General features: G+C 35.9%; 1 protein-coding gene across 5 annotated transcripts in view; it reads right to left on the bottom strand.

The window, feature by feature from the left end:
- The window catches only part of LOC115215516 (zinc finger protein ztf-16-like), a 78,870-nt gene that overhangs the window by 50,680 nt on the left and 10,525 nt on the right, over positions 1–17,665 (bottom strand). For all 5 annotated transcript variants that reach the window (XM_036505944.1, XM_036505943.1, XM_036505942.1 and 2 more), the window contains one exon: positions 15,832–17,367. In XM_036505944.1, coding sequence (XP_036361837.1) covers positions 15,855–17,367 — 1,513 coding nt within the window. In that variant the 3' untranslated portion in view covers positions 15,832–15,854. The remainder of the gene's footprint in view (positions 1–15,831; positions 17,368–17,665) is intronic.

Genomic DNA, 17,665 nt, shown 5'->3' on the forward strand with positions numbered 1-17,665 from the left:
CTGTTGTTTTTCTTTCTAAATATTAAACAAACTTACAAGTTTAAAATATTTAAATTATTCTAAACATTGTCAAATCTTTACAATTTATTTACGTTTTCAAATCATTTTTTTAGTTTTGTTTTTAATATTTTTACTGATGGTATTCCACTCAATTTAACTCATTTTCCAGTATTTTAATGTAATTATGAAGTGATATGGATTGATTAGGGTCTACCACTTTATATATGTACAAACAAGATCAGGGAGAAAGAGTTTTAGAAACAAATAAATGTTGTAAAACCATGATGCAATACTACTAATTTTTCAGTCAGTCCTAAGTAAGTTGAATTGCTTTACTCACAATGCAACATCTTAGGTGTGATGCCTTGCTTTTTCAATAAAGGTTTTATTTGGAAATGATTCAATTATAGACAGTTATATACTCTAGATTTTGTTGTTGTCATTCTTGTAAATGAATATTATCTAGAACCAACAACTTGAGAGCATTCACCCAAGTCTGGCATCTGTCCAATGTTGTCTTCACTTGGGTAAATTCCACACAAGTGCAATACTTATGTACTTGTAATGAAACATATTTGATACAGACTAAAATACATATCATGTTTGCAATATATTATTATTATGATCATTTAAATAATAAATGAATGAATTAAAATAATAGTACATCAATGCTAAGCAACAATATAACAGTAATAATTTGTGATTTCTGATAAAGTACTAGCTATGAAAAGAAAGTGAAAGAGTTCTAGTGGTGGATGGAAATCAGGTTCCAAAATTTTCTCACCACATCTTTTGGAAAAGAACAGAAAAAATATGCAGAACTGAAACTTACTGTAGACCAACGTTTGTCACATTATACTCAACCATACAGACTACAACAGGTGCCTTTGTTTTGCTTCACTTTAGTGAAGGTACATGGCTCAGTGGTTAGAGTGTCAGGCTCAAAATTATGAGGTAGTGAGTTTGATTCCCAGTCTGGGCTGTGTGTTGTGTTCTTGAGCAAGACTCTTTATTTCATGATGCTTTAGTTCACTCAGCTGTAGAAATGAGTTGCAATGTCATTGGTGCCAAGCTGTATCGGCCTTTGCCTTTCCCTTGGATAACATCAGTGGTGTGAAGAGGGGAGGTTGGTATGCATGGGCAACTGCTTGTCTTTCATAATCGACCTTGCCTGGACTTGTGCCTTGGAAGGTAACTTTCTAGGTGCAATCCCATGGTCATTCACGATCGAAGGGTGTCTTTTATAATAGTGAAATATTACTAAACCATCACTATTATCTTTATTATTGCTGATAGCTAAATTAAAAAACAAAATTATCATAAAATGAAAGCTGGCTGTCCCGAGACTAAATTTCATCCATACACACCAAACTGCTAATTCTAGTTTTAAGATACATTTCACAGATGCTCTGAGATGAATTATCAGCAATGTTTTAGGGATCTGAGTGTTTCAGGTCTTTCAACATCAGACCACACTCACCCATTTGACCCAGCTGGGTTACATCAAGTCCCCCTCTGCATCCTAGTAACAGCAAACTATTAATCTTCCCTCTCTATTCAAAGCCACCAAGTGGCCTTCTCTGCTGTTTCAGTGATAGAATTTATAACCCTCCTTTTTTGCAGCATCAGCAACTCCAAGCCCAGTCAGAGTTTTGAAGAATGAATGACCCATAAAACCTCAACGACCCACTTCTATTGCTGCTCAAAATAGCGCTCAGTCTCAAAGAACATGTAAATATTTCAAACTGCTACTTTACTGTAATTCTAAATGAAATCAAACTGATTCTTTTACAAAGTTTCTCTGTGCAAACAGATCAAATGGGACTGTGAATTTAGATACTTCTATATCTTTAACCCTTTAGCATTTAAACTGGCCCAACTATTCTACCTGTTTTATTTTCAAACTGCCTAGATTTGGGCTTTCACATCTACTTTACCATGTCATACTAAAAATATACAATCGACTCATGCATTGTTCGCTTTCCAGACATTTGTACATTACTGCATATACTCTGACAAGTTGTGGTGCACCTGAGCACTGTATACAATAATTTCATTATTATTATATCATCAAAATTTCAAAGCTAAGAGATAATACATGATTAATTCAAAACCATGTAAATAAATAAACATAACATTTGGCAGAATAATCTCAATGGTGAAGAGTTAATATCTTCCAATCACTGTTGTTATCATAAAACATCAACTGGAGAAACTATCATTGTAGAATCAACTCAATCTATACATGTGGCCTCTACACACATAGATGGAACTAGAACCATAACACATTCATTACCATATCCACTGAAAGACACTGCCTCTGTTTCAATTAATATTGGTTTCGAATTTTGGGTGGGATGAGTCAATTACGTTGACCCCACTAATCAACTGTTACTTATTTTACTGACTCCGAAAGCATGAAAGGCAAAGTCACCCTCAGTGGAATTTGAACACAGAACGTAAAGATGAGTAAAATGCCACTAAACATTTTGCTAGGTGTGTTAACGAGTCTGCCTAGAAAACTAACGAAAATTTAGTAAAATGATTTTGTCATAAATCTGCAACATAAATTAAGATTTCAACATGAATCAAGATTTCATCCAAATTTAGGTTCACTTTAAAAGATCACCTTAAAATGGGAAGCTTGTATCATGGAATCAATGCTGTTCTTAGGTGGGTTGGTATCTAAAAGGGTCAAAACAAGACTTCTGAGAAATAACTCCAAACTTTATTTTCATCAATCTATCAAATGAAATGCTTCTACCTGTTGGAAAATGACTAAGACAACAATAATCAGAGTGGAATGAACTTATAAATTACACAACAGCTTCTGAGTCATAGTCAACTTGGGAACAGTTAAACTAGGGCTATTCAATAATAATTAAACACAATTTTTAAATAACATCTGATGAAAAAAGTAAAGTAATGACATGACGTATATCCAAAAATGTGATTAGATAGCACAAAATTTTGAATTTAAATTTTGCAAGTGCATTACATTCTTTATGAGCAAAGCATAAACCAAATCAGTCCAAATAGGTGTTTGGCATTAGAATCACTGCCATTCAATCAAAATATGCTGAAAATCAAATAGCAAAGTATTAACAGTTGATCTGAAATCAAGAATACAGATGAGATGAACTATAGCTATAAAGATGTCTCAAACACACAAGTAAATCTACATCAAAATCAGTCTAATGGATGGTAAGAAGTAGAGAGCTTTAGTAGGTAGATTAATTATCCCACAAAACAAACAATAATTCAAATGGTTAGTTCTATAATTTTCCAACTGCAGAGGACATCAATCTGTCACAGACAACTTTGCCCAGAAGTTAAAAATTGAGTTTGGCTGACTTGCCCATAAACAGAATAAAATGCCCACAGTGAAATAGGAAACAAAACATGACCCCAGAAATATTTTATCCATTTTGTACATACTGATAAGGAGGAATGACATATCTTATAATAATATCATATACCTGTTTAAAAAGATATTTCAGAAAGTGGCAATAAAGAGGAAATGATAGAATATACTGAGTGTAAAGTACAAGAGGAAACAGATGTCCAACATGGACATGATACTATATATATTTCTTTACTACCCACAAGGGGCCAAACAAGGACAGACAAACGGATTAAGTCGATTACATCGACCCCAGTGCGTAACTGGTACTTAATTTATCGACTCCGAAAGGATGAAAGGCAAAGTTGACCTCGACGGAATTTGAACTCAGAACGTAACCGCAGACGAAATACGTCTACGCATTTCGCCCGGCGTGCTAACGTTTCTGCCAGCTCGCCGCCTTATGATACTATATATGTATGAGGAGAGGGAACACTTGATGTAATGGAGTACAGTAATTGACTGGCATGTGTTATTGGTTCAGAAGAAATGATTAAAGACATATTTGACCAAGGTAGATTTGAACTTTGGCTAGAAACAGACATAACTAATGACAACAAAGACCACAACCACCACTACTACTTTTCGCTTTTAGGGTAAACACAAGAGTGCCGAGGGGTGCTGCTGTACTCCATTTCTGAGTACAGGAGTCAGTGTCACATCAGGCAGTGAAGCAGCTCTGTAAATGTTTTGGTCACTTCTACCATGGCACCAGAGTTATCTGGGGTTACCCACCGATTTATACAACAAAACTCCAGCACAACAGCGTAAAGTTTGTTGAGTCACATGTTTCTACCATTTTCAATGCTTGTTCATGCTGCATTACTTGTCCACTTTCTTGAACCATATGTATTACTACTACTACTACTACTACTACTACTACTACTACAACAATAATAACAATAATCCTTTCTACTATAGGCACAAGACCTGCAATATTGGGGGAGGATGCTAGTCAATCACACTGATCCCAATGCTCAACTGTTACTTATTTCATTGACCCTGAAGGGATGAATGGCTAAGTCGATCTCGGTGGAATTTGAACTCAGAACCTAACGGTACAAAATGAAATGCTACCAAGGATTTCGCCTGACATGCTAGCAAATCTGCCAGCTCACTGCCTTAATAATAATAATACCGTTTCTACAATAGCACAAAGCCTGAAATTCCAGGGCATGTGACTTGTTGATTATATTGACCCCATTGCTCAGCTGGTACTGAAAGGATGAAAAGTTATGTAGAATTTGGACTCTGAGCACAAAGACAAACGAAATGCTGCTAAGCATTTTGTCTGGTGTGCTAATTATTCTGCCAGCTCACAGACTTTATAATAATAATAATAATAATATAATAATAATAATGATGATGATGATGACGCAGTACCAGGCAGTGGCTCTCATGGCTTCTGATCTTAACTGATTGGAAGTTTTATCATGCACATTGTTTTGTCTTAGTATAAAAGATGGGCTACAGCAAATATTCTGCTCAATACCACAGATTTGCTTGTCAGATGTTTGACCGTAACCAGTTGAGCATGTCCCTTAGTGGCTGACGATATGTGCATCTCTGATGACGAGCAGAAGTAGTGGGGGAGCATCATAGCCATGTGTTGAGAGGAAGTCTTTGGGGTTTGAATAATTCACCTCTGGAAATATGGGTATTTTGTTTAGCATTCTTAAACAACCCTTATTCATGGTCTTCTTGAGTGTGTTGTTTATCTTGATATAAGGTCACCATGTTGTGCACATATGGTTGTGATGCATGCATCTGGTGTACCCTTATGAGACGGGTAGTCATGATGGGTATATTGGGTTTTGTATATTTGTACCCCAGTGTCACTTCGATGGCTTGCACTGCTCTCTTACTTAATAATAATAATAATAATAATAATAATAATCTTCTAACTTGTTGTCTCTTGAGGTCTCTGGTTGAGACTTAAAGTCAACTTGTACAAATACAAAGCAAAAGCTAAACATATAATAATAATGATGATGAAGATGATGATGGTTTCAAAATTTGGCGTAAGGTCAGCAATTTTGGGGGAGGGAGTAAGTCAATTACATTGATCCCAGAGTTCAACTGGTACTTATTTTTTCAACCCAGAAAGGATGAAAGGCGAAGTCAACCTTGGAAGAATTTGCACTCAGAACATAAAGTGGTCAAAATGCTAATGCTTCTGCCAGTTTGCTGTTGATTAATAATAATAATAATAATAATTTATTTCTTTATTGCCCACAAGGGGCTAAACATAGAGGGAACAAACAAGGACAGACAAGGGGATTAAGTCAATTACATTGACCCCAGTGCGTAACTGGTACTAAATTTATCAACTCCGAAAGGATGAAAGGCAAAGTCGCCTCGGTGGAATTTGAACCCACAACATAAATGGTTTCTGGTTTAGGCACAGGGTCAGCACTTTTGAGGGGTGGGGATTAGTCAATTACATCGACCACAGTCCTTGAATGGAAATTTATTTTATCAAACCCTGAAAGAATGAAAGACAGAGTAGACCTTAATAGGATATGCACTCAGGACTAAATGTCATAAGCTCTAACAATTATGCCAATGCACTGCTCTTAATGACTTTCTAGCATCAGTACAAAGCCTGAAATTTGTGTGTATGTTCGTGTGTTGGGAGGAGGAGTAGATTTAGTCAATAGCATCAATCTCAGCACATGACAGATGTTTTATTTTATTGATGTCAAAAGGATGACAGGCGAAGTTGACTCTGGCAGGATTTGAACTCAGAACATAGAGGGCTGGAACAAATGTATATAATACAATATTCTCTCTTTTTACTCTTTTACTCTTTTACTTGTTTCAGTCATTTGACTGCGGCCATACTGGAGCACCGCCTTTAATCGAGCAACTTGACCCCGGGACTTATTCTTTGTAAGCTCAGTACTTATTCTATCGGTCTCTTTTGCCAAACTGCTAAGTGACAGGGACATAAACACACCAGCATTGGTTGTCAAGCAATGCTAGGGGGACAAACACAGACACACAAACATACACGCACATATATATATATACACAGGGTGTCCCAAAAAAATGTATACACACCTTAAATAATTGTAAATTTGTTATTCTTTGTAAGCCTAGTACTTATTCTATCGTTCTCTTTTGCCAAACCACTATGTGTATACATTTTTTGGGGACACCCTGTATATATATATGTATGTATATATATATATATATATATATATGTATATATATCATCATCATCATCATCATCATCGTTTAGCGTCCGTTTTCCATGCTAGCATGGGTTGGACGGGTCAACTGGGGTCTGTGAAGCTGGAAGGCTTCGTCAGGCCCAGTCAGATCTGGCAGTGTTTCTACGGCTGGATGCCCTTCCTAACGCCATTATATATATATATATATATATATATATATATATATATATACATATATACGACGGGCTTCTTTTAGTTTCCGTCTACCAAATCCACTGACAATGCTTTGGTCGGCCCGAGGTTATAGTAGAAGACACTTGCCCAAGGTGCCATGCAGTCGGACTGAATCCGGAACCATGTGGTTGGTAAGCAAGCTACTTACCACACAGCCACTCCAGTGCCTTCTGTTCAAAAAATAGTTAATATTGTTGTAAGAATTTAAGGCAGCGAGCTGGCAGAATCATTAGCATACTGGGCAAAATGCTTAGTGGCATTTCTTCTGACTTTACGATCTGAGTTCAAATGCCACCAGGATTTACTTTGCCTTTGATCCTTTCAGGGGAAGGAAGAAGGGTTGAAATAAGTACGAGTTGAATACTGGAGTCAATGTAATCAACTAAGCCCCTCCTCGGAAATTGCTGGCCTTGTGCTATAATTTGAATCCAATATTAGCTCAGGAATAAATTTTCTAACTAACCATTCTATACCACTGTTGACTGAGAGAATTCAGTGCTAATATTGCAGACAACAAGGCCCTTCTCTCTCTCTCCTCATCCCCACTCTCTCTTATCTCACCTACTTGACTGCTTAGTTAAGAATGGAAAGAGATTTGGAGATTAACAGGCCACAGCATAATGTCAATTGTTGAATTATGAACTCAAAACTATTCTGCTGAAAGAACTCTTTGAAACTAAATCATGTGAGTATAAAAAAATTATATAAAATATGATGGTGATATTTTTTTCCTGTTTTTAAGAAGTCTTTTTTTGTTAATTTGTCAGCATTATTTTTTGTTCTTGCTATAATTTTTTAATACATCAATTGAACAATAAAATACTATAGAATTTTTTTCTCCTCTACATGTCAGAATAACTTTACAATGGAACTTAAAATCCATGGATCACAAATATTTGATCTTGATTACTCTCATCTCTATTTAGTCAGAGATGATGTATGTACTAGCAATGGACACCAAATAATAATAATTCTTGATAGAGTATTATAGCAGAGGTTTGCAGAATTGATAAAACATTGGACAAAATGCCTAGCAGAATTCATTCCAGTTATTTACATTTTGAGCTCAAATTTCACCAAAGTCATCTTTGCTTTTGCATCATTCCAGGATCAATAACATAAAGTACCTGTGTATCACTGGGGCTGATGATATCAACTAACACTTTTTTTTTACATCAAAATTTCTGGTTCTGTGTCTAAATTAGAAATGCTATTATTAATGGGGTAAACTGGCAAAACCGTTAGCATGCCAGGCAAAATGCATAGTGGCATTTTGTCTATCCTTACATTTTGAGTTCAAATTCCGCCAAGGTTGACTTTGCCTTTCATCCCTTTGGGGGTCTATGAAATAAGTACCAGTTACACACTGGGGTCAATGTAATTGAGTAGCCCCCTTTCCCCACAGTTTCAGGCTTTGTGCCTATAGCAGGAAGGACTATAAAGGAAGTAAGCTGGCAATCATTACTGCACTGGACAAAATACTTTGCAGCATTTATTCCAGCTTTACATTCTAAGTTCAAATTCCACCAAAATCAACTTCGCTTTCCATCCTTTCATGGTTGATAAAATAGGTAGGAGTCCATGTAATCAACTTCCTTCCCCTCAAAATTGCTGACTTTGTGCCAAAATTAGGAAGGATTATCATCATCATCATCATTATTAAGGCGGCGAGCTGGCAGAATTGTTGGCCTGCCAGGCAAAATGCTTAGCGGCATTTCATCTGTCTTTACATTCTTGGTTCAAATTCTGCTGAATTTGGATAAAATTGCTTTTATCCTTTTGGGGTCGATAAAATAAGTACCAGCTGTCATCAACTTACCCCATCCTTCAAACTTACTGGCCTTGTGCCAAAATTTGAAACAATTATTATTATAATTATTATTATTGTTGTTGTTAAGGTGGTGAAGGTGGAAAGGTGGCTGAATTATTAGCATGTTGGACAAAATGCTTAGTGGTGTTTTGTCCATTTTTTATGTTCCAAGTTTGAATTCTGCCAAGATTGACTTCACATTTCATTCTTGTGGGGTCAATAAAATAAGTACCAGTTAAGAGCTGGGGTTGATATAAATGATAGCCTCCTCTCCACTAAATTTCAAGCCTTGTGGTTTTAGTAGAAGGGATTATTTATTAAGGTGGTGAGCTGGCAGAATTGTTAGCACGTTAGACCAAAATACTTAGTGTCGTTTCTTCAGAGTCAAATTCTACCAGGTTGACTTTTCAGGGTTGATAATATAAGTACCAGTCAAGTACTGGGGTTGAAGTAATTTACTTGCCCATTCCTGTTAAACAAGCTGGCCCCATACCAAAATTTGAAACCCTCATTATCATTTATTACTATTTTTTTTTTACTTCTCAGAGTTCTTGATTTTACTTGCTTCAGTTAATAGTGAGAACAGACAACAAAATGTCAAAGGTCTCACAGGGCCTCTTTCCATAATACTTAACATCCAAGTATCAATCTCAAAAGCCTAGCTGTAGCAAATAGAACAGTTTTCTGAGCATGTCCAAACTGCATATCAATTCTAATTTCTCAAACTTGGTTGTTAGTGCTCCCATTGCCCCTACAACTATTGAGATGACAGTTACTCTCTTCATTGCCTACATTCTTACAATTTCTTATTCATTATTATCATTAGTACTAATACAGTTGAGAAGCATAACCCCTAGATCAGTCATGAGCAATTTACAGGACTTTCTGAATGTCACATCTAGTGAAAAATTACCTTCAATATTTTTTAGTAGTGTGACCTGGTTGATGATGAGCCTTGTCTCATTTGGCCCACCTCTCATTAAAGATAGCTAATGCCTGCTCTAAATCATCAGGATAGATATTGTAGAGCATTTCATAATTTGTATTGCCACAATGAAACAACATGTTGATACAAAATGGGTGTAACTGATTGCAATTAAGGGATGTAGTTGATTGCAAGTAGAGATTACATCTAAACAAGGATGTAGGCGATTGTATGAAGGGGCTATATAATTGTATGCAAGTATGTTTTCTTACAAGCTGAACCAAACTTAGTAGTGTAAACCAACAAATCGCTTATTACTTTTAGTTTCATTTATTTACATTAATTTCATATCATGTGAACAATTATCAGTTTTTACACTGCACAAATATATACTTAACCTTTCAGCATTCAAATTACTCTGTCAAATGTAATATCTGTATATTCACATTGTTTCAAATTGATCATACATAACCTTATTCCTTCGAGATTTTGGTGCGATTGTTTATTTCTAGAATAACACTGTTGAGAGGACAGATCTTGCTGATTTGAATATAGAACAGGTAGAATATTTTAGCTGGATTTGGCCAGTTTAAATGCTATAGGGTTAAAAACAATTTAAAATTAAAAGATTACCCAAGAAAAATGTTACCCTTATTTATATCTTTTATCTTTTACTCGTTTCAGTATTTGTACTGCAGCCATGCTGGAGCACAACCTTAGTCAAAAAAAAATCAATCCTAGTACTTATTTTCATTCTATTGGTCCCCTTTTTTCATGAGCCACTAAGTTACACCACTAAGGTATGTAAACAAGCTAACACACACACACACATTATGGTCCTGATCAGTTAGGAAATCAGAATATTTCCAATGCAGCACTCAACCTCAGCTTGCGGCTATCTAGAATCCTACAATCTTGAACTGTAGTTTCAAATATTACATAATTTTTCACATGAAATATGTAATGGTTTTAAAAACAAAGTGTTATCAAAACAATTGCAACTGGAAATTAAATATATGCTAAACTCTTTCTTTGCCCTCTTATTTGAATTAAATATACAAAAATTTATCGAAATTGCAAGGATAATCCGGTTCTTGACTGAGGATAGAAAGCTTCAAATGACCCGTCCTTGTTTTTTTTGTATCGTCTATCTGGATGTTTTGTTGTCCCTTTTTGTATCACCTAGATGTCTGGATATTTTGCGTTCTTGTCCCATTTTGTATTTTATATATATATATATATATATATTATTCATGCTTTCCAGCTACATAGTCCCAGGTTCAGTCCTACTGCATGGCACCTTGGGCAAGTGTCTTTAGTCTTAGGCTGACCAAATCCTTGTGAGCGGATTTGGTAGATGGGAACTGAAAGAAGCCCATCATGTATATAAATATCTGAGTGTGTGTGTGTCCCACCAGCGCTTGACAATCAGTGCAGGCTCAAAAAAAAAATAAAATAAAATAAAATTACTGGGGTCAATTCATTCAACTAAAAATTCTTCAGGGCAGTGTCCCAACATGGCCGCTGACTAATGACTGAAACAGATAAAAGAGAAAAGATACAATGGGCTTCTTTCACTAGGCTTTTGTCTGCGTAGGGCTATAGTAGAAGACACTTGCTCAAGCCATGTTGCAATAAGACTGAACTCAAGACTTCATGGTTGGGAAGCAAGCATCTAACAGTGATAATTCTCACTACTGGTTTGGGATTTCCAAAGGCCCTATTGTTATTTCACAGTATTTCCTACAGTAAGCGTTACAGGTGATTAGCTAAGCAACTCAGGTGAAGGTAAGGCTCAAAGCATTAGTTTGCCAAGCTTTATTACTGATGAGTATTTCTTTTACGCTTGTACATAACAGGCTTCAGTACAGTTTCCATCTACCAAATTTTACTCACAAGGTTATTAGGTCAACTCAAGGATATATATATATATATATATAATAGAAGACATCTGCCCAAGATGCTGTCACATGAAATCAAACGCAGACACTCAAACATACCATGCCTACTTCACAAGTAAGCAATATTATGAATTATATTATCTTGTGATACATATTTTATAGCTAGGTGAATTCGACAGGTTAACTGAGAGTTAAGAATTTTGCCTGTACAAGACAATAAAGTTAACAAAAGAATAGGAACTGGGGTTCCTTGACCAATTGTGCAACATTCTCTCTACTTGACCAACCATGTGTCAAGCAGAGGAGACTCTGAAGGCAACAGAACATTTTCATAATTCACTGAATTCTATGGCCAAAAGTCATTTACAACTTGCAGCTATACTATTATTATCATATAGACTTCTCTCTCTCTCTCTTGCTCTCTCTCTCTCTCTCACACACACACATACACTTCTGTGTGTGTGTGTGAAAGCAATGCTTCCTAAGTCTGCTCCTATAACAACAGCAAATTAGATTTCTTTTATTAGATTTTCTAGAATAAATGAATGACAGTACTGTTGAATCATGCTTACATAGATTCTACAATAATGAATCCTTCCTTGTTCATCGTATCACCATCACAGTCAGTTCTATGCCTGTTTATCAATGCTGACATGGATTGGATGAAGCAGCGTGCAGTATCATCTTACAAAGCAGAATTAGCAGAAGAGGGGGAAAAAAATAGTTTGACCAGGAGCTATTAATAAGATTTGTTTCTAGTAAATGTAGAAAGGCAAGGAAATTTGAATTATCAAACAACCCTCACAATAAAAGAATGTTCAAAGAAAGGAAGTTTATGATATACCACTAATGTTATTATGTATGGTAATGAAAGATGAGCTAAGTTGGGAGGAATTCTGCATTAAAAATACAACGTAAAACCTGATATATGTAGATTAGCAAAAGACTAGGGACCAAAAGAAACTAATACCTATCAAGACAATTTTAAATTTTAAAAGATACCTATAGTAAGATCATATTCATAATTATCATTATTATGAAGTGGTAGAATCATTAGAAAATCAATATTTCATCCAGCCTTTAAATTCTGATCTCAAACTCTGCACAAGTCAACTTAGCTTTCATCCTTCTAGAGTTCATAAAATAAACAACCAGTAAGTACTGAAGTCAATTTACATGACTAAACCCCCTCCCTTTTATTATCTGGTCTTGTGCCTATGTTAGAAATAATAATAATAATAATAATAATAATAATAAGAGGAGGAGGAGGAGACCCCCTTCGGTCATGAATGACCATGGGATTGCACCTAGAAAGTTGCCCTCCGAAGCACAAGTCAGGACAAGATTGTTTGTGGAAGGCCAGCAGTCGCCCATGCATACCAGCCTCCCCTCTCCACACCACTGATGTTATCCAAGGGAAAGGAAAAGGCCAATGAAGCTTGGTACCAGTGATGTTGCAACTCATTTCTACAGCTGGGTGAGCTGGAGCAACATGAAATAAAGTGTCTTGCTCAAGAACACAACACACAGCCCAGTGAGGGAATCAAACTCACAACCTCATGATTGTAAACTCTACGCTCTAACCACTGAGCCATGTGCCTTCACAATAATAATAATAATAATAATAATGCGGGGGCAAGATAGAGGTAAGACATGATATGAGCACATCCCGCAGAGAATGGTGGGGTCGGAGACTTGCAAAAAACAGATCAGGTGCTAGAGCTTAACAGACCGGAACTAGTGGTGATGGACAAGATGCACCACGTGCTATATAGTTGATGTTGTGTGTCCCTTAGACTCACAAATAGTCTAGAAGGAAGTCAAAAAATAGATATATACAATCTACTTAAGTATGAAATAGCCTGGCTATGGAAAATGAAGAAGGTGAAGAAAGTGCTAATAATTGTTGGTTCCTTGGGGGACAGTATCAGAAGGCATCAAGAGGAATATAAAGGAAATTGGAATAGAGAGCCCGGTAGAACTGTTACAAAAGATTTGCCTCCTTGGCATAGCCAGAATAATCAGGAAAGTATTAGTTGAAAAGAACAGATACCATGATACAGTAGGCTGCAGGCAGCAAGCCTGCTATGCATGCAAGACTCCAGGAGTTCCAACAAAACCTGAGATGAAAAGAGTAGATAATAACAATAATGACAATAATAATAATAATTATTATTATTATTATTTAGAAGGCAGCAAGCTGGCAGAATTGTTAATATGCTGGACAAAATGCTTAATGGTATTTCACCCGTCGCTCCGATCTGAGTTCAAATTCTGCCAAGAACGACTTTACCTTTCATCCTTACAGGGTTGATATAATAAGTACCAGTTGAAGATTGGGGGTCAATGCAATCAACTCATCCTCTCCGAAAAAATGGCTGCCCTTGTGACAAAATTTGAAACCATTATTATTATTATTATTTAGGGCAGTGCGTGAGGGAATCATTAGAGCTTTGGAAAGAATACCTTGTGATATTTAGTTATGCTTCATTCTCAGTTCAAATCCTTGAAGTTAACTGTATCTTTTGTACTTTCAGAGGTCAATAAAAGAAAGTACCAGTCAAATACCGGAGTCAAGGGTATCAATTAAACCCCAACCTTCAAAACTGCTTGCAAAATCAGAACCAATTAGTATTATTATTATTACTTAGCACGCTGGGCAAAATGCTTAGCAAAATTTTGCCAGTTTTTACACTCTGAGTTCAAATACTGGTGAGGTCAACTTTATATTATATCCTTTCAAAGCCGATAAGATAAGTAACAGTTCAGCCCTGGAGTTGATTTGACTTGGCCCCTTCCACAAAACTGCTGGCATTGGGCTAAAATTTGAAACTATTATTATTATTATTATTATTATTATTAAGATGGTGAGCTGGCAGATTTGTTAGCATGCCGGATAAAATGCTTAGTGGCATTTCTTCCAACTTTACGTTCTGAGTTCAAATGCTGCCGAGATCAACTTTGATCTTACATCCTTTCAGGGTTGACCGAATACGTACCAGGTGAGCACTGGGTTCAATGTAATTGACTTACACTATCCCTCAAACTTGATAGCCCTGTACTAAAATTTGAAATCATCATCATCATCATCAGGTGGTGACCTGGCAGACTGATTAACATGACAGATAAAATGCTTAGTGGTATTTCTCCTGGTTTCATGTTCTGAGTTCAAATTCTGCCATGGTTTACTTTACCTTTCATCCTTTTGGAGTTGATAAAATAAGTCTCAGGTGAGCACTGGGGTTAGTGTAATCAACTAGCACCTTCTTCACAAATTTCAGACCTTGTGCTTATACTTGAAAGAATTATCATCATCATCATCATTCATTTTTTTATAATCTGAAGTTCTATACTAAGGCTATGCTAGTGAAATCCACAACTCCAGGTTACCGTAGTAAGTTAAGGACAGTTGGACCCAATGTGTAAGTTTGGTAACACCAAACAAACATCCATTCTCATATTTCAAAATAGCAAGAATATTTGCTAAAGTTCTGCCAACAGTGTAAAAGTCTAACAATCCAGTCTTTTATCTCACTGGCAGAGCAAGGAATTTGGCACATTCTGGCAATAGGCCCTTTGCAAATAACAAACTATTTCTAAAAGTATTCACAAAATCATTTCAAAAATTACATTGAAACAACATTTTAAAAAATATTTTGTACAAAAAAGTGAGAGAGAGAGAGACAGAGTGACTGAGTGAGTGAGTGAAAGTGGGAGAGAGAAAATATAAAACAAAAACAAGAAATATAAATAAAAAAAACAGCAACAGTCACAAAGTCTGTATTAAAAATACAAACATTTAAAGGCAAATATGAAATTCAATATTTTAATTTTTTTTTTCTTTTTCTTTTAACAAGGGGTTTTGAAATTTTCGCCCAGTCATTCACACATTCTTGTCTACCAATTTCAATGTTTTTTTTGCATATTTAACATTTAACTGTCATATACTTTTTACTTAAGAATGAGTGTCATCTTTTTAAATTAGAATTTTAATAATCAACATAAAGAGCCTAAAAGAACTATTAATAAAAGAAACTGAGCTTTCAACATTTCTAAATCTTTTAAAAGTAATTATTCTTCTCTTTTTTACACACATACAGCCACATTTCATTTTGTACAAATTTAAGCATATTTCAATGTTTTCCTTTTTTTTTCTTTAGAAGAAAAACAAAATTAAAACATACATATATACTTCAAAAGATTTTAGCATTTTTTTTACTACTTTTTGCCCTTTTATGTTGCTTTAGAGAAAATTAATTAGATACTAAACAGGAAAAAAAAAAAACCCAGAAATCCCCACCAAAATTTGAAGATCTTTGAATCTGAATAAGTAATTTTAAAAAAAAACAACAATTTCAAAAAACATTAAAATAAATACTCACTTATTCGAAGAAATCCTCTTAAATTAAATATGGAGCTCTGGATCCAAGTGCCAAACAAGGTGAGCCATGAATTCTAATCGGTTTCCAAGCTTTTTTAGACATTTTCTGCAAGTGAAAGGATCTGTTTCATCAGCTGAGTGTAAGCTACTATGGAGCATGTATATTCCAAAATCCTCAAACCACATTCCACAATGGTCACATTTACTGAGCCTTTTACCATTTACAGATGCTGGGCTAGAAATATTTCTCTGTCGAATTTGTGTTTGTTGGGAAAGATCTTCTGGATATTTCATGAATGGTGGACATTGGGACATAGCTACAGAGTTTCTTGCAAGTAAACTCACTGGATATTGAGAATCTTGTTCTTTTGCACAGCCAGGTTCTCGTTTAATCACAGCCCTAAGTGCACTCAATGTTTCATGAGAAACCTCTGGTGATGGTAATCTTTGTTGAGAAATTTCTGGCGATGACAGTGTTTGTCGAGAAATTTCAGGTGAAGACAGAGAATTTCGCAACATTTCTGGACAAGATGACGGCTCTGTTGGTACGACAGCACCACCAAACTGGTTGTTTACAGATTCAGACTTTCGTAACGATATTCCCTGATTTGCCTCTGTACTACTTGGAAGAATAACCATTTTCTCTGACTCAGCAGAAAACCTTCTAAATTGATTGTCTACTAAAGATTTGGCCAAGGTGTAGCTGGTAGAAATAGACATCTGATAGTTACTTCTTTCAGATGATAAAAACTGTTGTTCTTCAGATTCCATACTAGGATACTGTACTTCCTGCTTAATGAACTCTATCTCGTTTTTGTTTGAAGCCTCATCGCCATCGTGATCTTCGTTTTCTGATGCTGACATTCGGATAATCTTACTATTGCTGGTAGATACCTGAGCTACACAGAATCTAGCACAGCCTACCCATTTCCCTTCAGATGGTATTTTCGGGTTGATATCATCAGGTGGTCCGCTCGTTAATGCAGACATATCTACAGGAGCTCCACGGCTACGTCGTCGTCCATTCGGCCGTAAGTTACTTTTTATTTTATGCAGTTTTCTATGAAGATCCAGCTCTTCAGCTTCCTGGAAACCCTCACCACAACGTCGACAAACATGAATTAGAAGAATGCTGTGTCGACGAAGGTGACTACCAAGAAGAGAAGAACGGGCAAAGCGCACTCCACAGATACGGCACATATTCTTCTGTCTGTGTGGCTGGTGTACCTTCATGTGCTGTTTGACATGGTCAGAACGTGTGAAACGCCGCCCACACAAATTGCACATGTAGGGTCTCTCACCACTGTGTACACGAACGTGACGTTGAAGTTTCGAAGGAGTTGTGTAAGACCTTCCACACACAGTGCAACTATGCAGTGTTTTGCCGTGAGTATGTGACAGTACATGCAGTTGCATATCCCGCAACGAAGCAAATTGCATGGCACAATATTTACATGTGAACTTGGTCACCAGCTGCACTGTATATTTCTTGTCTTCAGAGATGGCAGACGTTTCCCCCAGTTCCATTCTGCTGAAGCTACAAATATAGAAACAAAACAAAACAAACTATTAAAATGCCTTCTAATACGGCGTCAAGAAACAAATCTTCACCAATTTACTCAATTCAATTAACAGCTAATGATTATTTTAAAATATATATATATTTATTTCAGTTATATAAAATATAGTAACAATAAAAGTAGCGACTTGGACATTCTTTAAAATTACAGTAATTAAGATTACTAAATGAATGCAAAAGACAAGATAGATCTCAATGTTTCCCTTCTCTTTGTAAATCAGGTAATATAATAATACATTAGGAAGTTTCTAGATGT

The sequence above is a fragment of the Octopus sinensis genome, linkage group LG9 (assembly GCF_006345805.1).
Source record: "Octopus sinensis linkage group LG9, ASM634580v1, whole genome shotgun sequence".
Lineage (NCBI taxonomy): Eukaryota > Metazoa > Mollusca > Cephalopoda > Octopoda > Octopodidae > Octopus > Octopus sinensis.